The 24,983-nt window shown below is 42.1% G+C and overlaps 1 protein-coding gene across 2 annotated transcripts in view; it reads right to left on the reverse strand.

Annotated features, from left to right (window-relative positions):
• Positions 1–24,983, reverse strand: part of ntrk1 (neurotrophic tyrosine kinase, receptor, type 1) — a 69,508-nt gene that overhangs the window by 27,621 nt on the left and 16,904 nt on the right. Inside the window, exons 4-10 of one of the 2 annotated variants that reach the window (XM_086217837.1) lie at positions 16,360–16,528; positions 13,909–13,948; positions 10,988–11,102; positions 9,762–10,018; positions 6,279–6,487; positions 5,949–6,194; positions 1,754–1,828 (exon numbers count right to left, since the gene is read on the reverse strand). In XM_086217837.1, coding sequence (XP_086073963.1) covers positions 1,754–1,828; positions 5,949–6,157 — 284 coding nt within the window. In that variant the 5' untranslated portion in view covers positions 6,158–6,194; positions 6,279–6,487; positions 9,762–10,018; ... (1 more) ...; positions 13,909–13,948; positions 16,360–16,528. Of the gene's footprint in view, positions 1–1,753; positions 1,829–5,948; positions 6,234–6,278; positions 6,488–7,985; positions 8,075–9,761; positions 10,019–10,987; positions 11,103–13,908; positions 13,949–16,359; positions 16,529–24,983 lie in introns of those variants that run through there. The other variant, XM_086217838.1, reaches the window with a different exon arrangement.

Raw genomic sequence — 24,983 nt, forward strand, 5'->3', positions numbered from 1 at the left:
ACATGTAGTAGGAAGAACATGTAGTAGGAGGAACATGTGGTAGGAGGAACATGTAGTAGGAGGAACATATAGTAGGAGGAACATGTAGTAGGAGGAACATGTGGTAGGAGGAACATGTAGTAGGAGGAACATGTAGTAGGAAGAACATGTGGTAGGAGGAACATATAGTAGGAGGAACATGTAGTAGGAGGAACATATAGTAGGAGGAACATGTAGTAGGAGGAACATATAGTAGGAGGAACATATAGTAGGAGGAACATGTAGTAGGAGGAACATATAGTAGGAGGAACATGTAGTAGGAGGAACATGTAGTAGGAGGAACATGTAGTAGGAGGAACATGTAGTAGGAGGAACATATAGTAGGAGGAACATGTAGTAGGAGGAACATGTAGTAGGAAGAACATGTGGTAGGAGGAACATGTAGTAGGAGGAACATGTAGTAGGAGGAACATATAGTAGGAGGAACATATAGTAGGAGGAACATATAGTAGGAGGAACATGTGGTAGGAGGAACATGTAGTAGGAGGAACATATAGTAGGAGGAACATATAGTAGGAGGAACATATAGTAGGAGGAACATGTAGTAGGAGGAACATATAGTAGGAGGAACATGTAGTAGGAGGAACATGTAGTAGGAGGAACATGTAGTAGGAGGAACATGTAGTAGGAGGAACATGTGGTAGGAGGAACATGTAGTAGGAGGAACATGTGGTAGGAGGAACATGTAGTAGGAGGAACATGTAGTAGGAGGAACACGTAGTAGGAGGAACATGTGGAAGGAGGAACATGTAGTAGGAGGAACATGTGGTAGGAGGAACATGTAGTAGGAGGAACATGTGGAAGGAGGAACACGTAGTAGGAGGAACATGTGGTAGGAGGAACATGTAGTAGGAGGAACATGTGGAAGGAGGAACATGTAGTAGGAGGAACATGTGGTAGGAGGAACATGTAGTAGGAGGAACATGTGGAAGGAGGAACATGTAGTAGGAGGAACATGTAGTAGGAGGAACATGTAGTAGGAGGAACATGTAGTAGGAGGAACACATTAATGTTGGCAAAGATGATGTCCGGACAGATTTGGCCATCTATGAACATTTTAGACAGTCAATTCACTCTCAAAGTCTCAGGAAGCTGGGCGAGGCATCAAGTTTAAGTTTTCCGATCATCTGCACCTTACAAAGTAATTTCCAAATCCTTGTTAATTAATAACTTTAAACTCAACGGAACATTTATATGAACCTCAATAAAATGTGTCAGCGTTAGCCGCAAACTGCTGGAGACCTTTGATGAGTGTAATGAAGGTCTGATAGGTTTAACAACCACAAATCACACCACTTGAACTAAGAATTTTTTTTTTAAACAACTTTTGTCATCACGGTTTACAATAAAAACCCAGAGGTGAAGCGAGGACAGATGATGGTTATTGTCTTTTTTTTTTTTTTTTTTAACTCTTGACCCGATTTAAAAATCGGGTCATTTTGGAATCAACAGATTCTGTTATACTTATTTTTAAAAATCGGTTTCTCAATGCAAATTATACTAAAAGAGCTGCAAACAACAACAGTCCAGGAGAAGGTGATGGCTGCCGTGTGGTTTAAACTGATGTGATGGGACTCTGCAGCACAGTACAACAATAGGACAAAGTGATGAGTATATATATATATATATATATATATATATATGTGTGTATGTGTGTGTGTGTGTGTGTGCATGAACAAAACCTTTTTTTAAACATAAACATTGCTGTACTTACAGGTTCTTTAGTTCTTTGTAGTTAAACAGGTCCACTTCTGTTATATTTTCCAGGTCTGCTTGGTTTTCTATGTAACTGGCAAAAAACACAAAGGAGAGAGATTTGAGCTGCATACGTATGGTTTGTTGTGGCAGTCGGCTTTTGCTTCGCCCTGGTTTAGTCGTGCATTTTTAATGAAAATAATAGAACGCAGATTAAAAGACAAACATAACAAGAGGTGTTACGTGTTAACCATTAAGGGTATTCAAGTTTTTTGTGTTCTCCAGGTATTAATTAAAGGTAACACACAAGAAAAAAAAAATGCCTCGAATACAGCACGACAAAGCTATTGTTTATTGACAATGACATTCAACACACACAAGCAACAAAGAAGGTTTTGTGTAGATAATAATCAGATAGGAGGGTCTCGCTGAAGCCCGTGCGTCTGACCTCACTGAGGTCCACTCAACAAACTGATAACAAAACCAGCTGAGATGTTCAGGGACCAACAAATCACAGAATTGATACAGTATAAAAACTTAATTTCCAGTTCCAGTGGAAAAAAAATAATGCAGACAGACAAGGCTGTTGGGAAATTCTTCTCAATGAGTCATTTTCCAGACATAAGCTACCTCCGAATAACTACCGAGGAGTAGATCAATTCAGCACTCAGCACAAGGACGACTGGGCCTCGCTCACCAGAAGTTGGAATAGGTGGTTTGATTGGGCCAACCAAGGATATCACTGGAGAAAACCCAAGTCTCTGTCCACCACAACCTCCACTCCCTCTACAACCATGTATGAGTGTTGCCCATTTAGCTCAGGAGGACGCTTCGTTGATGAGCTTTAGCCTGCAGAGACAACTAGTCTGAAAACTTGATGGATTTGGGGAGGTGGGTGCTGCTCAAATCAAAGAAAGCAATAAAACACATCGAGAGTCCTCATAATGAGAACTTACCACTACTTAACTACTGAAGGTTGAACTAAAAAGAAAACGAAATCCTCACTGACTGAAACACTGGTGGGAAAACAGAAACCCGTTAGAGTCAGCACCCCTCTGGCCTGGTGTGTCCAGACACAAACCCCGACCCTACGTGGAATGCTAGCGGTTGTCAGTGATTGAAACCGTTCCTAGCCCAAATCCTATTAAACACAGGGATTGCTGGGCCTCAGCAACCACACACAGTTCTGCCCCAGCATGCTGCAGGTCAGCCGACCTGTTGAATGGCCCTGCCAGGCTTCAAAAGACTAGGCGGATGGTGACTGGTGGAGTTGGTCGATGCCGCACCACGGCAGCGGCGGCAGCAGCAGGAACCACACCTCTGTCGTTGGCATCCAATCAGGGGCTGGGAACCACTTGCATAAGCACAGATGAAGCACACTATTTGAATGTTTTTCTTGGATCCATCATGATATCCTTGAGAAACATTTTCTCTCCCCCAAAAACCAAAGCAACCAAACTCAATCCTGACAGGCTTTGTGACCTACAGACACTGACAGGGAGAGAGAGGCGGACAGATCTGGACCTCAGCAAGGACACCATGATGCAGAACGCATTGTGATACTCCACATATGACTGAAAATGCCCGAACAGATCTAAAAAAATAATACCTGCTGTGCAGTAAAGTGCTGTAAAGTTCAGCAAAGCTTTTGTGAGATTCACTGGACAGTAACACACTTAGAATGGAGTTAACAAACACGCATCACGGTGCGATTTCATCAGGATATACTGCAAAAGAAGTGGCTGGAATATTGATAAAGTACATGTGATATGTTGCTGTAAAGATAGACAGACAATAGACAGCTAGCTTCCTAGATAGACAGATGGATGGATAGATGGATGGATGGACAGATGGATGCAGTAAGTGATGACAGGCATCGTTTCAAGCTTCCAGCTCTCTCTTTTTATTCATGTCTGATTGAGCCACACAGCAATAATGTGATTACAGGGCAGGTGGGCTCAGGATCACCCATCGCCCCGTACTTATTGAATTGAGCCAATTGGGTTGTATATCATCTATTGTTCCCGGGGTAGGGGCATTGACTGGCAATTCACAAAATTGAATTTATAACTCAGCATATGATGAATCTCGGGCCCTGTTCCACGGTTAATGGCCCCTTGTTTGTTCGGCGTATCGGCTGTATTCCCTTGCACTGCCAATACAGCGAAGTGTTGTTTTCTGGCATGTAGAGCACAGTGGTAAACAGAAGCCGAGAAAGTCCCACTCATTTATTGATTGAACGGTTCAAAGAGAATGTCAAACCTCACCCTAAGCTCTCCCAAACATGTTTTGCTGCAGGTACAAGGAAATACCTATGAGGTAAGAGAGATGGATTAGAGGAAAAAAAAAAGATAAAGGCGGAGTTGGGGGGCATAGTGAGTTGAGACAGAGAGCGCCAGTAAATTGACTTGCTTGACCAAAATAGCGTTTCACAAAAGCAGCTCCTTCTTAACAAGCCTTAATTGCTCAGATTCATGGACAGGAACAAAGAGAGAACAGCGTGGCGGTGCAGAGAGTGACATTTAGTTTCCCATGTTGGAGTTGATGGAGGGTTGCATAATAATACAGCAGCTCTCCTTAATTTACAAGTAAGAACTGAAAGTCTTCAGAGCCATAACTTAAAGACACTTATTCAAACACGTTCTTCCTCTTGAGTCTCTGTTTATCTATAGATACACAAGTTGGAAAACTTTGAAAAGAAAAAAAAAAAAACAAGAATAAAAGAAACTACCAATATCAAACTAAGCTAACGTCCAAACCACTGCAACAACCATCTTTTGCTTTTCATTTTTTGAGCATCAGTTGAAAGAACACAAAGGAGGTCAGCACCGTCTTAGTGAGACTTCATCATCAGAAATTCACATTTGAAAATACTTTGTCAAACCAGGTGTGTTGTACTGTACAGTACTACTGAATATTACTCAGAGTTAAATTAAACTAGATACGCACAGTGCACGAGTGTCATTTTGCAGAGATGGGAAGAAACAAAGTACAAATACTTCATTACTGTACGATAGCAGATTTTTCAGGCGTCTTTTACTTTGACTCCCTGTAGATGTGCGACAGAGAAAAACAGCGTAAAAGACATAATAACAACATCGGACGAGAAACCCGGCCCTCCGCCCCCTGGTGGGGTCACTGCACCTAAAATATTGGTGGCAGCTTGCTAAAGCGTGTCAAGGAAGAGGAAGATTTCATCCATGTTCAGTCATAAAAACGCAGAACAGAAACGACCACAGAGAATCAAAATCTAGTGTCCCGGAGAGTGTGATGTCACGTCAGGAGGAGAAGAAGCATCAAAATGAGGGACAATGAAAGTGAACCGCCTAAAATGAGCAGAAGAAAAGACTCGGCACTTGGTACTTTATACTTTTGAGTACAGTTAAGAGCCTGTACTGCTTTATGTTTACTTGAGTAAGTAGGTTGAATGTGTACTTTTGCCACTTCTGTCATAGTGCCTGTAGTACAGGTCTCACACATGCAAAGTCTTACAGGATCACAACAGCTGAACACTCGAGAACACCTCATCTTAGCCATCAGTGGGGGAGCTTTAAATCACCGACTTTAATCGAGTGTCCCTTGATTAAAAACATTGTATCTCCGGTCACGGAACATAATTCAATGGAACCCAGTAATGTTAAACGAGTACTTTTGAATGGCTGTGAATTTATTTTAATAAAAGAAGTGTCAGATCTTGCAATCTGGGCTTTAACTCAATAATTATAAGGCTTAAAAGAGGAGGAAGAGGAATGAAAGATCCCAGGGTTCATTATAACCTGAATCTCACTCTATTAAATAATAACGAGGCAATAGTCATGTCAGCTTCACTCTGGAAAGCAAAGGCATGCAGAGAAGCACTTGTTCTTAGCCATGGAAAACAACTTTGTGGTAACTAAACTTCAGGCAAGACGGGTGATGAAACTGTTTCGTCTTTGTCCAGTGGAGACCATGAAAGTTATTTCTGAGATTGTTGCGCTTAAACAAAAGCACTAAATAAACATAGGCTCCTTCAAACTGTACCACAAGCCTGGATTGTAAGCTAATATTTTTCCTAAACTACAAATCAGATGTAAAAAATGATTGCAAATCGTAATTCCCTCATATTTGATGAGCTGAACACACAAAAACCAAGCTTGGAAATCTCTTAACGAGAACACATGTCGGTGAACTCGTGCTCATCTAGAGGCACATGCAGAGCAGATGCTCATACTCACATCTCCGTCACATTCTCGCTCTCTTGGGGTACCAGAGCAGGGATGCTGCTGATACCATCGCGCTCCAGGCACTGCAGCATGGCAAAAGAGCATCGACAAGCTGACGGGCATCCTCCAAGAGTGGGCGACGGTGCCAGGATTAGCAGGGTGAGCGTCGGGAGCAGGGGAAGTGTCAGGGCCAACGAAGCTGTGCCCTCTGCCACAGCCATGCTCAAACAAGGATCTTCTCAGCACCAGCGGAGGGGTCTGACAGCAGCAGTTAGAGCTAGAGTCTCAGAGGTTCACCTAGTGAAGAGTAAGCAAAGAGAGGTGAGGAGCTTTCACACTCACTGGCTTTTTCTTGGCTTTCTAGCAGGGTGAGATCCCAGCTGGTCATGGTCTGGTACTGAGACACAGCTGTACTGAGCAGCAGGAGGGGCAGGCAAGCAGGCAAGGGGCCTCTGGGGACATGGTGGTGGTGGGCTGCAGCCTCTCTCTTTCTCCCTCTCTTTACCGAAGAAGGGAGGGGCAAGATAACGTTGGCTGGAGTCACCAGACACCTAAGAAAGTGAGAGGGGGAAGCGGGAGGGACTGGGGTCAAGGGTGTGTGTTGATGATGGTGAGGAGGAGGAGGAGGAGGAGATGGGATATAGTGATGGAGATCTCATCTGCCCCCCCCCCCCCCCCGAGTGGTTTGAGAGGTCTGCTGTTTCTCCAGCAGCTCGAGGTGCAAGCAGAGCCAAGAAGTCAGGACTCTAGGGTTGCTGGATGCGCGCGGCGCCGCTGTAACGCTTGCACTCTGTAGCAACACACTCCCGTGTGGCTGCAGGGATCTTTCTGATCCTGGGAGAATTGATTGTTGGAGAGGTTTTTTTTTTTTGATTGCTGGGAGGGAGGAGGACAGTGATTAATCTAATGGTTGTGCTTATGTGTGTAAGGGTAGGTCATCTGAAATGTTTTCAACAGCGTGAGCTCCCACTGAGATTTAATAAGAGAATATGAGGGGGAAGGACGGTGGGTCCCAAGCAAAGCTAACTACTCTGAGGCTAACAAAACAACGAATGGATCAACTAAATCTATTGTCAGAAGTTACAGGACCTTGGAATATTTGACAGGGCTGTTACAGCAAGAGGGATGTTGAAATTCTTTTGACACCATCATGGGCTCCTTGGACCAAAAATCAATGGTATTTTTATAATGGATTTTTACCGTTGAGGAAAATAAACTGTACCAAATAAAAGTTTATGAGCTTAAAAAGTTTCGGGCAGCAAGATAATCAATCAAAACTCCTTGAAGATTTGTGAGGCGTGAATTCAATCATCAGAAGTACGAATGGCGAATGTTCCTCAGTGTCACTGCCGCGCTTCTCCTGCGCTTGGCGGGATGTTTGTCGATTCATGCTGCGAGTTAGCTGACGCCATTTTTGAGACACAAGCACAAAATTCAAAATCTGAAAGTGCAGAATTCACTGACATTTAATTCCATTCCATCAAAATGTTGAAATATACCACGCTTCTGTTCACCGCTTCCCATAAAACCTGTTCACTAATCCCTTCCCTCCTCCAGGTTTTAGAACTTATTCCTACTCCACCCTATTATTTTTATGAATATTTATTAAATTATTTTCTGCCAGTACAAAACCACCATTGCGATCTGCATGATCTGAACCGAAACTGATATCGGAGCTGTGCAACGCATTAGAAGTTATTAATCATTTATTTAGCTGACGCCATATTCACAAATAAGTCACTCTTTCCCACCCTGGAGATATCTATTCAAACAAACCGTACCAGATTATGGTGGAATTCATATAAATTTTCAGCTGGAACCAAAAAATGTGCGCACCAGAAATTGGGTCAGGCGAGTTCAATCGGAATTTAGTAGTTTTACCATTTTTGCTTTGTTTGTCCACAGCAAAGCAAGCTCATGTTAATTGGACAACATACATCGAAACAATTTAGTTTCCCCCTCTTTCTTTGTATGAAGATGGTCAGCACATAAACGCTCTCTCCTACAGTTTTTTTTGGTGATGAATAGATATCACTCCTCTCCTCTCACCGTGTCGTATTCTCCTGTGAATATTCAATATCAACTGTCTCCGCCGAATCCGACCATTTCCTCTCGATTCCTGTCAGCTGTCATCAGCTACACGCTGTGAAACGCTCATGATAAAGATAAGGCCAGTCCAAAGTCCACACAAAAGTAATAAAACAAACAAAGAGCAGGGTTTCTGCTGTGTCTGAATGTCAGATGCTGACATGAAACATTACTAAACTGGCCATAGATTAAAAAAAACTAAACAACGGATAACACTGAATGTTTATTACTTCAGTTTGATCGATGATGGTTACGAGATCAGATTACAGGACAAGGAGGTGATGAATTTGGTGGCATTTGTCCGTCTGTCTGCCCGACTGTCAGCAGGATTTCACCAAAACTATGAAGCTGAATTCCACCAGACTTTATAAAGAGGAACGGTACAGGCCAGGGAGGACCTCAGAACATTTTGAGCGAAAAAAAGAAAAAAAGTTTGTTGTTTTTCTTTTTAAAACCCGTATTGGATTTGGCTGAGGTCACTTTGGCGGAGGTCCAAGTGCTCCAGTTTGATCCGGTTTCAGTGCAAAGTCAAGCTTGTAGATGCAGTCAAGCCACGTTTGCAGGTTTGCATGAGTTTCCATTTAAATATCCAGTGATCAAGTCAAATGTGGAGAAGTTGCACCGAAAAAAACACAAAGACAGAAACTGCGAAATAAATTAATAAAACAAATAAAATTGGATACACAATGCTGTCAGAAGATGGCGATATCAGCAGCAACAGACAAGAGTTGAAGAAGAAGAACCATCTAGTGACAAAATGAGAGATCTGGAGGAATTCCCTTCAGTTGGGAAATTTGGAACATTGTTTGGGAAGTTTGGGAATATCCAGCAAGAAGTCAGCAGCTGGTCCGTCACGCGAGTTAAAGAAAATGGGTTTCGATCTCCAACTTTGTGCATTCACTCTTTTTTCTTTAACTCTTTGTGGAAAAAAAACACATCAAGCAAGTGCCTTTTGTGTGCAAACTGGATAGTTTCCATCAACCTTTCCCAACAACAACAAAAAAAAGTGCATCAAAAGATGTGGATAGAAGTCGGACTACTGGATGTCGTCTTTCTGACTCCACCAGCGCAGTCCCGCTGCAGAGACCTAGTCTGTCATAACTCATATGTTCATGACACGAGCGGAGCCAGTTTTTTCCCCCGTGGGATAAATACTGTGCTCCACCCCCATTTCTCTCAGTCATTTTGCACATGAGTAAGGTCATAGTGTCCTGACCACAATTACTGGCCATAAGCTGAACAGCCATTTTTGCTGCTGTCATCAGGATTATCTGGTGGCTTAATTACTCTCCCTCTTACGCCTCTTTTCTCTTGGTCTTAGCTCAGCAAATAGTGGAGAGGGACAAGGGGGCTTATTCACAGGAAAAGTGTTTGAGAGCTCAGGAAGAGCAGTTAAAAGATGAAACACCACGTGAGGAGCATTTCCTGGTACACACAAACTGGACATACTATAAACCAGTTTCTCTTGAGCGTAGCGTGTTTTCAAACGGGGGCAATGCTCTCGTTCTGCCGTGACACCCTTCATACTTCTGGGGGCTTCGCACTAACTGTGTTGTGTGTCTGCTGGCAGCTGGAGACTTGTTCTGGTTTTATCTACAAGCTCGCAGCTCCTGTATAGAGCATGTTGGGGTTTTTTTCTGAGTAGAAAAGAAGGAGAGAAAAAGAAAAAAAATGATGAAATACAGTTCACCGCTGCAAGAGATAAGATCCACAATCGTCCTCTTCTCTGCAAGTTACCTGGAGCTGCATATGCCACGAACATGACGAGCGTGACTAGCATCATCCCACACCACCGCGGCGTCACTATGTAGCCTACCGGAACATGCACAGCGGTGTGTGGTCCGTGCGGTCACAAATTATGGGTGGTGCGTGAACAAGGTCCAAAGACCCCCGTGGACCTGGAGGGATGACATCACACTGATCAATACGGACCCCAATGGACACAGAAAGAACGCGGCAGCCTGGTTGATACTGGTTGATCTGGACCTCAGCAGCTGTGTAAAGATAAGAAAATCCTTTATGACGCACATCATCAGCAAAATACGACTACAGTGATGAACTTTGAATGACTCTTAGCTTCTCCATAATCCCACTGAGCTGTTCTGTGGTGAGAGTCCTGAGCTAGCAACGTGGTACCTGAAAGCAAGACTACAAGCAGGACTTTCATGCCCGTTCAGTTCAAGGATCAGATGCTAGAAGCTCGGAGGAGGAATGGAAGGTGCACCAATTTCCTTAGACAATGTGCTATCAAAGTAAGGTTTAAACTGCTGGTTTAAGTGAAAAATAAAAAATGCTGCAAGATGCGGCTTTAAGGAGGATCCATAACTGCCCACTTAGCTGTGATACAATAAGCCTTGATTAAACAATCATCAATCAAGTAATTTACATTTAACACACATCAGCTTCCTCCAGAAGCCTCGTTAGAAGTATAAAGTTGACAAGAAGAATAAAACTTTGGGAAATATACCTCTTCTGAACAAGAGATGAATATGAGACGTGTACCGCCGAGTCCACGGGCTGAAAACTATTCTTTTGTAAAGAATTGCAAATAACACGCGGTAACACTTTTCATACTATGGGCTGGCATTTTACCCAACGGTTTTATGTTTTAGTTTTACAACATATTGGGGGAAAAAAACAAAAACAACCCACACTATTGTGTGTTGTTAATGAAGCTTCCTGTCTTTTGTTGGGATGCAGCCTATTTAAATACGAGTGCCACCAAATCAGGGCTCATTTTTGGGTCTTTCTTCTTTCGCACGATTAATTTACAGACGTCTAATTTCCCACGAGCCAAGCGCCAATTTTCAGCCTCTCATCATTCGTAAATAGTGGGCTTTTGACAGATAATGACAGCCTCATTTGTCTCTGCATGTTTAATTAGATTAGTGTTATTTATGCAATAAGCTGATTGATGGTCATAGAAGGGGTTAATTACAACACTCGGCTTCAGAATCAATCACCTGTCACGTCACAGATGGACTCCACCGACGCTGTCACTGTCCGATCTCGTCCTTTAAACTTGACCATGTTGTTGTCTCTGTCACTGGACCCCCGACGCAAACATGCACAGAGATTCTGAATTCAAAAAATACGGAGGACATATTTATCAGGCAGCTGTACTGTACTGGAATGTAGTTCATTGCCATTAACGTGATCAGGTTTTTTTTTTATGTTCCAACTTAAAGGTTTCTGTACTTCCTTCAAGAATTTACTTTTAAGACAAAATTTCACTTTCATTTCGAAACAAATATGTGTACCTCTTTCTTCTTAAACTTTTCAAAATAGACTCGATACTGTAGCGCATTGGATTTTTTTTTTTTTTTAAGTAATCAATCTAGAATTCACAACGTGAGGGCAAATTCCAGCAAAAACAAAAAAAAGGGTGGATGTTACAGACTCGTCTTTATCTAAACCCTCCTGCTAAAGGTGAAATTACACCTGAAGCATTCCTGTGTTGAACGCATTATTTCAAGTTTCGTTGCTGACATTGAAAAAATAATTTGCGCATTGGAGTGAGGATATGCTCTTTAATTTGAGGTTACAACGCTCAATGGTTTTAAAGTATATTATATTATACTATTTTGAATTATATTGTGTTATATTATGCTAAATTGTGACCTTATCGTCCTTTAAAAAAATACCATTTACATGTCTACTTTTCTTTTATCATCCGAGGACATTTAAGAGTCTGTACTTTTTCACTTAAACTTCAAGAGGTTGAATCTGTACTTCTGTCAGTGGTTTTGTTTTTTTTGTTTTTTAAACGCAGGTATCCACAGTTCTGATGAAATGAAGAAAATATCTACTTTTTCAGCTCTGGTTAAAAGTACCAAATGTTTATTTAGCTTGTGTTTGCGTAAACTTTTTAAAAGTTGTTGAAGTAAATCACTGAGGATTTACACACACTGGCACACACAAGGTGAAGACGGTAGAAAGTTTTAAGTGACTGACTAATGCAGTTGTTCTTCCGATGATTTGTTGACAACAGGAACATGGAGAGATGCCAGCGTTAGTTTTTAAGTCCGACTGCTGCGCTGAAACATCGATCACATTTTAACATCTGAAATACGTCATTTACTTTATTGCAAAAGTTCACTGAGTTTCACATTTACATACGATAATGTCACAATACGTTATTTAACAGAGATGGATTATATTTTAACTAGTTCCTGCAATTCTATGACATGTTTCTGCTCCTAGCTCGGATGGCGGAGTACCTGAAATATACATTTTGTTTCCGGCTTTGTCGTAAAATTGTCCCTGATTGAGGTTATAAATAGTGTTGTTGTTTTTAGTCGCGGGCAGAAAGAGAAAACCTGAACACTTTGCATTCTTTGCATCAGACATTGTCTGACAGACTACTGCAAATACTAGCTGTATTTTGATGTTTCTAATGTATGTGCATGTATATGAACAACTGTTTGTTGCTTCCTAATTAGCACTGCAGGGTTTTACAGTGCTTTCTCATCCACTCATGCACACGTGGATGGTGCAGGCAGCCAGTGAAACGGGTCAACCAGCTCACTGGGGGTCGAGAATCAAGGATCGGGACTCCTCCGTCCTGCTGGCTGCCATGACTGACAGGTAAATGGCGGCAGCAGCACAGCCAACATACAAACATGGCAGTTAAACACACAAGGAGAGAGAGAGAGAGAGAGAGAGAGAGAGAGAGAGAGAGAGAGAGAGAGAGAGAGAGAGAGAGAGAGAGCACTCATCTCAGACCCTCAAAAAATAATCAATGGATTTCATATTCATGCCCAGCAAAATAGAGGAGAGAGAGAGAGAGAGAGAGAGAGAGAGAGAGAGAGAGAGAGAGAGAGAGAGACTCAAGATTGAACAGCTGAGTAAAAGCTCTTTTGGACCAAGTACAAGGAAAAGCTTTTACACTTTAAGTGGTAAATGCACGTCGCTGCCATGTTGGTATGTAGCCTGGTTTGCCTCTGGCTGCTGTTGTATCTGCTGCAGGTTGGATCATGTGGACCGAACACTGATATGATGGATTATGTTGCACATCCTTTTAAGACGATGTCACCGTTTTAAATTAGAATTTATATTTAAAGAATCCTCCGAGAGGATGAGGGAAGGTTTTGTTAACATTGTATGATTGACAGGTTGACATACAAAGCAAAAGCAACACGAAGATCCACTTATCGGTTTGGGGGGGGGGGGGGGGAATCAATCATTAGAGGATGGAATTTATCTCGTTGTCATGGAAATCTTTTCAGGTCCCATTTTTTTCTCTCTTGTCACTTTGAAGGATTTCATGCAGAAATGTAAATAAAGTTCTCGGGGAAAAAAGAAAACTGGAGAAAACCTTCTGTTCTTTGGCACTTTTGTGCCACTTTCATCTGATGATGACGAAGGTCATGTGATGTCGAAACCCCAGAATAGGAAGACGAGGCTTTTGTGAGATATTTTCTCTGCCGATGTTCAAAGACAAATTGAATTTTAAACCATCTTCTGACATGATCAGACTTTACTGGCGAGACCTTTGAGAGACGTGACGATATGAGATCGTCAGATCTGCTCCCAGATCGGTTTCAGAGTCGTCCTCATCCCAAAATCTGTCAAACTCCCATCGTCAACCTCTTGAGTTGTCTTGCTAATAGACAAACAAACCGGTGCCAGTTGTCAAATCCCCTCCTTGGTAGAATGAATGTACGGAAGCTGAAGAGCGACAAAACAATTGCAGCGCTTTCAATAGTGAAATACAAGTCATTCATTAAAAATATGTAAATATAAATTGAAGTAGGACAAATCCTTAAAATTGTTTTTCCATGCCAGCAAATTATTTTCTCATTAAGAATAGTTTAAAAAGAATGAAGAAGACAAAAAGAAACTGGCTTGCTCAGTGTAAGTGGAGTGTTTGTGTCCAGCTTACCGGAGGGAGTGGAGTGGTACTGGACTGGATCCAAGGCACCCTTGTATGGAAAAGAACAGAAAGAGAGAAGAGAGACACGTATAAGCTTTTTAAAATTTTTCTTACATGACTTAAAAAAAAAAAATTTTAGCTATATTTTTAATGTTTAACAAAGCTGTAAATATTTTTCTAATGTCAAAAGTCTCATCGGTGCATTTCTGAAAGTCTGAAAGAGTTCCCTTCCCAGACTCGAGCCTGACGGTTCCGACTGCTAAACCCAGAACATTCACTAACAGAAAAAAAAAGAAAAAAGAAAAGTTGCTGATGTATATTTTTAAATTTTGCCCGAGTTCTCAGTCTCTTCAGCGCAATATCAAATAACTTGAGAAGCTCTTTGACGTAACCGTCCTTCCCACTTAGCTTGTTTAAGAGCGTCTAGAAGGGTGCCTTGCTTGAATCAACAGGAGCCTCACGAGTTTACAGTTTCTAAGTAATTTGTCTCCAAAGCGCCGACCCTGTCACGAGTTGGGTTCCAAGCTGTTGTTGTTTTTAAATGTAGGAGGGCTACGAGGCGGTACATGAGGCGACAAGAACATTCATCATTTGGCCTGGACTGAACAATTTCACTTACAGGGTGCCCTCCAAATTATTTCAGGGGAACATGAAAAAGGAAAAATCCTACGTCGTTGTTATTTAAACTTGAGCAAAAGGGAACAGTTCCTGTTACCATCATTGTGAAGTAATGCTATTGAGATCAGCTAAATTAAGGACGACCGAAGGTTTTCCCTTCGAGGTCCACATCTTGACATAATGGTGAGCCAAAAGCAAACACACAATGAAAAAAATCTCTCCTTCAAAGGAAAAAAAAAAAAAAATCAATTATATCAAATTTACATGAGCAAATATTATCAAAGCTTTTGGAGGACAGGTTCTTTAAGTGCAGGTAACTTTCTGAAACAATGAAAAAAACAGTAGATTACACATATGATGTAGTGTAGGAAGTTAGTAGCACCCAGCGCGGATGTGAAAGTGCTCCTGTGCTGCATGATCACATTATGAAAAAAAAAACAAAAAAAACAAGGGATCCTACATATTTAAAGCGTGTTTTTGCCTCACACAAAAAAACCCATAATTTAAAGTACATATTTATATTACAAATATAATAAAAAATGAATGTTGCCTGTTTATGCCACATTGTACAACTGCACTAAGTTCAGTACAATTTGATGGAACAAGATACTGCTGTGTGTGTGTGTGTGTGTGTGTGTGTGTGTGTGTGTGTGTGTGTGTGTGTGTGTGTGCACGCGCAGGGGGGGGGGGACTCATACTACAATGTCTTTATCTGCAGATCTGAACATCGCAGCCCCCATGCAACCACTCGTCAGACAAAATCCTCCCCTCCCCGATCGATACGCCACCAAACAACAGTGTCGGGTGTAGCCGTCTCAAATTCTTCATCAAGTCTCAATTCATGCATTGGATCAACATCAAGATCAGTGTGTGTGTGTGTGTGTGTGTGTGTGTGTGTGAGAGAGAGAGAGAGAGAGAGAGAGACTTAAGCCACTTTTAGGGACAAATGTTGTATCCCTGATTGGTAAAACACTGACCTCTGGCTCAGGGGTTAAGCCTATGGGGAGGTTGTCACTGGGTGAGTTCAGCTACATCTCTATATAAATACCACAAAAGTAAATGTGTGTGCCTGTGCACAAGCTTTGAGCCAATCACAGGAGCAAACCCAGGATCAATGACCTGGAGTAAGTTAGAGAAGTTGTATGTGTGTGTGTGTGTGTGTGTGTGTGTAACTGGATCGGCCAGTCTCTTCCCTCATTAGCTGGGTTTGGACACCAGAGGCCTCAATGCAGATGAGCGGAAACCCGAGGAGCTGTGGTGGCAGCTCAGGGGTGGGACAGTGGCTGTTAGCTCAGGAGCTAACTCCTTCCTCCTCTCATCCTCCATGTCTCTGTTACAGTGGACCCTCTTTTGCATGGAGTCTTCCTCCACTACAAATGCTCCTTCCTCAACTCAATGCTACTGATTTTTAGATTGATGAATTGCAGACAACAAACGACTCTGTGTGAAGTTGAGTTGGTTGCTGTTACGCTGGTTGAATTATCACACCAAACTCAGTGCAAATCCAAACTGCTGATCTTAAAATTTCACCTATCAAAAGCAGTTTAAATAAACCGAAACACAGAGCCGTTGCTCCGGATGAAGACCTGACTATTTCATCATCTGTAATTACTGCATTTGAACAAAAACTGGGCTGAAATGACTGACCAGCACCAGAAATGTCTAGCAAGCTCAGATACAGAGATACACACAGTCTGAATGTGCCTTTATTCTGCCTTGTTTTCTGTCTCCGTGCCTCCCTCAGCATCACCACACATATTCAGCGTTCGGTGGGTGCCAAGGTTGAGTAACAACACACGTTAAAACTTTATAGAAAGACTGAAGAAAAAAAAATAGACTGACATCCTGTCTGGGTCCTGGGATCCTCGGCAGCAGTCGGCGTTCCTCCCTCTGTTTCCATCTGTACAATGCAGGTTCGCTGCAGTCGCTCAGCCACAGGTGTGCTTCCTGCCCACAACAGGAACCCACAAAGAGGAGGAGAGCTGGCGAGCAATAAAAGCAGTGACATCAGCTAAAGAGATGGAGAGAAAAGGGACAGAATGAGCACAAGCCACGTGTTCTGTGAATTAAAAACCTTGAGACATTCTCCAATATCTTGTGGATAAACTGCCTGCAATAGATCCAGCTCCCTGCTATCTGCTGTTCAATAACTGACTAAAATGGTTTGTGAAGTTATTCAAAGTAAAAAAAAACAAACAACAACAACAAAAAAAACCAATGAAAATCGTCTACAGAACGTGAAGAGAAACTTGGGGAGAAAACACAACTGGGCTGTCGTAAGGAGTGAGAGGATGAAACAGTAAATGGTTAAAACACACAATTTCTATCACTGTTTTAAAATCTTTCATCGCTTGTTAAAAATAAACTCAAATTACTTCTTTTTTTAATAAAATATGAGGTATAAATGAATACTAATAAAATGAAATACACTTTACTGGAGTCGTGCTGTTCTGAGGAAAGAGTCAGACTCATTATGACCGTCAAGGACATCCAGTTGTGATATCACCGACACGTCTATATTTTAGTAGAATATCTCAAACATTGGAGGATTTTGATTAAATCAGGTAGAAATATAGGTGACATTATCAGGAACAAGTGGTAAACTCTGGCTCAGATCCTGGATCCCGGATCTTGAGGACTGTTCTCAGTCTCTGGCAGGATATGTTGGTTGTATTTCTTTGGCCACGTGAGAAACGAATTTTGATTGTTCCCTTAAGTCCACGTGGAACGATTCAAAGAAGAACGGTTCTGCTTCTGGAAATCATCTTGCTGGAAAAACTGAGTCTGTAATCCAGAACATTTATTGTCAATTTAATTGTCATTATTCCTAAACAATGTGAACATAACTTTGAGTTGAAGCCATGAGTTTCAATCAGAGAAAAGTATTGAGCTGGAGATGTGTCATGCCCCTCAGGTTTCATGTCTTCCTGTTTTATTTTGAGATCCCACCCCTGTCTCTGTTTCAGGTTCCTGTCTGCCCTGTCTTTGTGCACCGGATCCCTGATTGTGTGTCCCACACCTGTGGCTCACCCCCCCCCCCCCCCCATTAGTCCTGCATATATTCCCTCTTTGTGTCTTGTCCCGTCGCCAGTTCGTTGATGTATCTTACTCGCATTCCAGCACTTTTTCTCATAGCCGTAGCCATAGCCGTAGCCATAGCCATAGCTATAGCCATAGCCTTAGCCATAGCCATAGCCGTAGCCATAGTCATTGCCATAGCCGTAGCCATAGCCGTAGCAATAGCCATGGCTGTAGCCATAGCCGTAGCTATAGCCATAGCCGTAGCCGTAGCTGTAGCCATAGCCATAGTCATAGCCATAGCATAGCCGTAGCAATAGCCATGGCCGTAGCCATAGCCGTAGTCATAGCCGTAGCCATAGCCGTAGCAATAGCCATAGCCGTAGCCATAGTCATAGCCATAGCCATAGCCGTAGCCGTAGCTGTAGCCATAGTCATAGCCATAGCCCTTGCTAGTTTTTTGACCACGTCTTTTGCCTCAAGCCTTTTTGGATACCTCAGCCTGTGTTTATTGATCTCCTGTGTACCGACCTCTGCCTGTTAATAAACCCCACTTGTCTGATCCCACCAATCTGGGTCCTGCATTTGAGTCCTACTCATCCTGTGCTACATTCACGACAAGATGATTGTGAGGACCTATTTCTTATCAAAGTTATGAATATATTTTGATCATAAAGTGTAAGATTCTGTATCCTTGCTGGGGGAGGTGTGCGCACTCCACTTTCTTGTTACCAATATTAACCTTAAGAGACTGAATTGTTTTTGTTTGTTTGTTTGTTTTGTTTCCTCTGACGCTAATCCGTCTCCTCATAAAACCGTGGAATCTTATTAACACAAATCGTAAAAATGAAAATAATAAGTAGAAAAATTTGTAACGTTAGATGTAAAAAATATAAGAGTGGAAGAACTGCTTGGGTTTTCTTCTGCCTCCAGTCACCCTTTGTCTCTCCCCACCCTCCCAGTAGCCAAAACTCCATTAGTAGCTGCTCTCCAGTATCGTCATTGAAAGACTCGAGAAAAGTGCCCCTTTCTTTATAATACACAGCCGTATCCCCTACCTTCATCTCATGCCGTACAGTTCAAGCTGAGGCAGCTAGTACAGCACACAGTACTGTTGCAAAGAGATGAGAAGGCAGCAACGAGAGATGTTTGATTCCATCTGACACTGGCGGCTAGCAATCTTAATTAGTTTCAGTTGATGATTGAGCCGCAATCCAAGAACACACACATTCAACACCTCTCAGAAAACCCCAACTGGTGCAGTGACGGGCTCAAACACGCACTCAAACATACACAACACACGTTCAAACACATGTGAGGTCATGATGAATCATCCAGTTACAGTTATTTTATGACTAACCTCTCCACACAAACAACCACACACACACACGTGCACACACAAACACACACACCAGAACAGTTGATAATAGAACTGGGATCAGAGCATTTTGTCCCTGATGCATTGTCTATGTTTAGGTTCACTCATGATAAAGAGGTTTATGGAATAAGGGTCATTGTAGTCGTAGGAAAAGTCAATGCGGCAGTGAAATACATGGCGGCAGCATTGTAACTGTGTGCTGCGCTCCTTCTGTGATGCCACAAGTTGTGAGTGGAACATAAAACACAAATACAGTAAGACATTATGTACAGCGGATCCATCAGATGGAGACAAACAACAGTTACGAGTTCCAGTTGAAACATTTACGGTATGAACCTGCTGTTAGATTTGATCTCCCTCAGAGTTCGGCTACTGTTTGTCTGCTCACACAGACATTTAAAGCTTGTGTGAAACTTTAAGATATAAATGAACGCCTCTTACATTCCAGCTCTCGCCAGACGAGCACTCACATCTCTTATTGAGTTCATCACAGCCGCTCAGCGCTTTTCAAAGTTGCACGAACACTCCGAGATAATGTAACGGAGTTAATTCAATCAGGTCCGAACATGCCTGGAATTCTGCGCATTCAATGTGAATCCCGCTCTCGTGTTTGATCAGGGAGTCAAGGGACTATTTTATAAAATAGGAAAAAGTTGCAGCATATGAAAAAAATTGCATTAGAATATTAATATGCAATATAAAAGTCAATAAAATGCATTAAAAACTGATGTGTCCTTCATTTTGGGACTAGAACTAATATTCATAAAATATTTCTACACTTTTACTTCCAGTTCTGTTATAGCATGTAGCCCAACAGTTAGCTTTGCATCATCAGTTGTTGATGGAACTCTTAACAGTGTGGAAATTTAGTTGTGCAAATTAATTCAGTTTTGCTTAAAGGTGTCAGTAATTACACAAAGCAGAAAAACACTTCCATCCATTTTCTACTTCTTATCCTGTTGAGGGTTGGAAGGGGTTGGGGGTGGAGCCTATCCCAGCAGCCTTCAGGCAAGAGGCGGGGTTCACCCTGGACAGGTCACCAGTCCATCACAGGGCCAACACATAGAGACAGACAACCATTCACTCTCACAGCTACGCCTACGGTCAATTTAGAGTCTAGATTAACCTCGTCCCCTCTTTGGACTGTGGGAGGAAGCTGGAGTACCAGAGAGAACCCACACAGGCAAAGGGAGAACATGGAGACTCACCCAGAAAGATCCCGTGCTCCAGCCAGGGCTCGAACCTGGAACCTTCTTGCTTTGATGCGACAGCGCTAACTACTGCACCACCGTGCTGCCCTCCAGAAACACACTTTTTTAAAAAAAATCTGTTTGTTTGAATTTAAAACCGACCAATTTGTGAGTGCTAATTAAACAACCATCGCGTTAAAGTTGCGTTAACATCGTCAGGAGGTCTGAAGTCTGAGTTTAAGTGTTGCTGCGCTGATGTGTAAATTATGTACACAGTTGCTTTCATGACCTGCATAATCACTGCTAGTCTTTCTAATTTTCAGTAGTATTATTGATCAATGTGTGAGAAAAGAACAGAGGGGAAATGAGCAGCAGTCGGATGGGTCACATGATTAGTTACATATATTAGTTATATTGTTGTATTGTAGACACAGTAGGGGCTGAAATAGGTTCATCTACAAGCTGCATTTGAATGATTTAGATTTGAATTCGGACAGGGCATTTTGCATCATTGTATTAAAAAAAAACTGGATGTGATTAGCATAATAGTTTGTAGAGGCACCCACATGAAGGTGTGCAACAAAAAGGAGCATATAAACCAGAAGAAGACCCTGGACACCCCCCCCCCCTCCAAAAAACAACAACAACAACAACAACAACAACAACCCAACAGTCAAAATCAAAATCAGAAGTGCTGCCTGTCTTTGGGTATTTAAAGACTTGAGCGTTTGCAGAAAAGTGTTTTTAAGGTCCAACATGAGTGTGCCATTGAAATAAAGGCATTTTATACTGGGGTCTTTGGAGTCCTCTTTTTTATTTTTGGTGTTCTTCAAAAAAGGTGCAAATATGGAGAGTTACAGTGATGACAAAGCGATGGAATAAAACAAGTGCCCTTTAAAATGAAGAGAACAAAACGAACAAAAAAAAAACGAATGACGTTATTTGGCTGATTTTTAGTGGTGCATCAGCTCACCGTGGACCCACCACCGTCACTGACGCAGGAGCATTTCCACTTGCTACCGCGGCCGTGGCTGTGTCACATTGCAGTTGCTGAAATCCTAGTTGGTCATCAGTTAGCATTACTTCAAATAGCAGTGGCTGAAACAGAGGAAACTGTTTTGCAGCTATTATGATGTGAAATTACACATCTAGATGGGTGCTACACTACAAACCACTCACTGCAGCTCAATATTTACTTAATAAATGGTACTTGTGTCGTCTCATGCTCTTCATCATTTGTGCAACATGTACAGTTGTGCAATATGTGGCCATTTCTGCAGATGTATTTGTGTACATGTGCGCCGTTGAATTTGTGATGGGATGTTTAGCTTCTGTAACCGCAGGATGGAGCAAAACTCCCCAAAGGAACAATAAAAGTACAGTGTATCTTATCATTACATTAGCATGCTCTACCTCCTTCTCTCACTCATTATAATCTTTTGTCACTCACACACACACAAGCACGCATGTGCGCACACAAGCACACACACGGGTTTCTGGTGGTTCCCTCTGTGACTTGGAAAGAGCTCCACTGACTCCTCCTGGCGCTGCAAACTGCAAATCTGACATTCAGCTCACAGATTAGTGAGGCGACACCTGCAGCCTCCAGGCAGCTTCCTGTGCACATGGCAGCTCAACCAACAGACGGAACAGAATAAAGGGAAGCGTGTTGTTTTACGGTAGCACAAATGAACAAACCACCGCTACAAGATGATGAGTTGTACAAACAAGAACTTCGATGATTGGGGGATTTTGTTGTCGCTCAGCAAATGTGCCATTAGCATCACAATGATGATGCGTATTAACTGTATCAAGGGAGTAAACTTCTGCCACCGCTCCTCCTGTCAGGTGACGCATGTTCATAAACCTGCCTCCAGACACTATGTCACGCTGCATTTCTCCACTTATTGAAGAGGTATGCATGCAGGATTCTTGATATAAAATTAGTTTTGAGGATGATGTCACTTCTACTTCCCCAAATAACAAAAACACAAAAGCAGCAGTGCTAGAATAAGCAACTAAGCTCCCTGTTGTGTAGCGCTTCAATGCTTCATCTCACAGAAAATATATAAAATGACCATGACCTCTTACAAAAAACACGCCAGGCAAAAAAGATAGATACACTTCTTTCCTTGGTGCTATATCAAAGAGCTGAGACACACAGAGACTGAATGACCGCAGTTATCTTAACACAATGGATGATAGTGGAGGGGGAGTACAGCACACCTCGGTCAAAAGTAATCAAATACACCTTTCTCCAATTGTTATGAAATAACAACTTACAAATACAAAATATTGAAATTTTAAGCACCTCAAAATTTCTGCCAACAAAATAAAATCTCTGCTGATAACAAGAAGAGCGACTGTTATTAATAATGGTGAGATTGTAAAAGAGGACGAGGACAATTGCTTCTGGACAAACCAAGACCCTGAGCCTATCTAAAGAATCGGACGGTGGTATGCTAACACTTCCCACCCACTACTACTATTGTGCTAAGCTAACTAGCCGTCAGCTGGTCCATGTGAGTCTCAGCTCCCTCATGCACCATATTCTTTTGTACGTGTCAAATGTGGTTTGCAAACAGAAACATTATGCCATAATTTATGTTTTAAATTATTGTGCTGCATCTCTCAAGCGTATCTTTCTCATGTAAATGGTGATTGGTAATAGTGAGTGGTCATGGCTTATCACACGAGGATGATCTGAAACAATTTTAAAGGCTGTTTCATCAGTACAAAACACGAGCAACAATGGAAGCAAACATCAAGTTCTCTGATAAAAAGTACAAACCATTAGTGTACTGTATACAGTGCATAAACATTTTATCACAATAATAAGCAATATCCTGACTGGGGTAAGTGGAGAGACAGACCCTGAGCAGCATAATTGACTGCTGGATAATGACTTAATTGGCGAATGTACTCACCAAGAACATGAACATCAACCCTTGGGCAACAGCTTGATTTATCAACCAGATGTATCCCTTGGTGTCCACCCTGTTCAGAAGAAGACTTGTCCCATCCCATTGGCTGACTGAGGACGGTCCTGGAAGGAGGCTATAAAGCTGCCATTTTGGGAGGATGGATGGGGATCGGACACTGTGCAGGGAGAGGTGGACCACCAGAAGCCTGGCAGTGATTAGTGTAAATTGATGGTGCATGGTCTCTGGGATGTCCATGTCAGGCTCGTAAAATGGGTGTATGATAAAGACCAAAAAAAAAAAAAAAATGCACCCACATCCACACAGTAGAGATGTAAATATGACAGCTCATACTCATCGCCGGCAGGGTAAAACGTAGGGTTCAGTAGTCTTGTGGCAGGAGAGTGGTAGACTCCCAAACCAGTTTGGCCCTGATCAGCTATTTTGTCCCTGGTGCTCTCAAGTGGGTCAGGCTGAGGCCAACCACAGAGCCACGGTCACACATCTCAGCTTTCTGCCTCTTTCTTTCTTTCGCAACAAACCAAAAGGGATTTGACAATTGAATTTTCATAACCTATTTTCAAAATGTTAATGTCTTCTGCAGTTTGCTCTGAATTGGTTGAAGTACAGGCAAATTGCCTGTGAAAATCCTATTTTATTTTTAAACGTGTATTAACCTTTACAAAGAAAAGAAAGATTGTATGCAAAATCAGCCATGCACAACGGGAGTTTTGAGGCTGTGTTTATTTTGATTTTGTGGCCACTTGGTGTCAGGATAAACAAGTTATGAACATTAAGTAACAAGTAATTACAAGTTGATTTGGCAAACTCACTTGACGTATAACAAACTTTAGCGTGAGATGCTGAGATATTTGCAGCTGCACTTCTGGTGCTAAAACCAAGTGCTTTTAGTGAGGCACTGGGACAATGACCGAGCAGTTTTTGTGCTTCAACCTAACCAAACTTTGACCACTTTTTTGTCACAACCATCTAAAATTACTGCATTTTGTTATAAACAACAAACATGTACGTTATGGTTAGCTTTTGTTTGCTTCTTTCCCAAAAGACTGAGAAATTCAATTCAAATAATTGCAACCTAGATAGATAAACCTCGCGTCAGCTATTCAATGTGTATGAATAACCAAAACAACAGTGAGAAAAGCCCCCTCCTTTGATTCCTCCACAAGAAAAGTCACTGGGCAGCAACACGCCTTGTTTGTCCTGGCGTCACATTGTCATGTTTACCCGGTACCTATTAACCTCTGGTAAGTGTCCAAACTGTGGCCATGACCTGCGTGACCAGGCTGGCCTCTGTGGGTCAGAACAGGACGTGTCCCAGTGCCTCTGCCAGACGGATCAATGACAGACTCAGGCCATCATCGATCAGGGGACAAAGATAGCATCATCACTCAAGCAGATACAGATGTTGTTTGTGTGAAGACTGGAAAGTAGACGGTATCCGCATCCACCATTATGCTTTCATAATGTGCAATAGGATTCCTAGTGCTCTAATTGATGGTAAAGGGTTTGTACGGTTGTGCCTCCATTCTCACTCCATTACAAAACCTCTTTGCTTTCCCCCACTTGTAGCCTGGTCTACTTACACTCTCAAAAATGCCTGCTGTCAAATCCATCTCAGCACCTGTCTGGTCTAACCAGAAACACAAAACTTTGTAATTTGTCATTCTAGAACATGATGGCTAGAGAGAGGATCACATAAACTTTCCATCCTTTCATTTTGGACTTCCTTAATCTTACAGCATCTGAGAAAATATCCTTTTGTAATGAAGGACTGTGATGCACTAATGAAAGTACTCAGATCTTAATCTGCAGAGGCCTATTTTCTTATTCATCTTGCAGCACTGGTGACATGATGGAGAACATCTATGAAGGATCAGCAAAGGTGATATTTAACTATTTTGTTGAGAATTTTCAGTGAAGCTTTTTTCCACAGTCTGA

Source organism: Aulostomus chinensis, chromosome 11 (assembly GCF_037954235.1).
Source record: "Aulostomus chinensis isolate RoL2024-O1b breed Wild chromosome 11, RoL_Achi_v1.0, whole genome shotgun sequence".
Taxonomy (NCBI): Eukaryota; Metazoa; Chordata; class Actinopteri; order Syngnathiformes; family Aulostomidae; genus Aulostomus; species Aulostomus chinensis.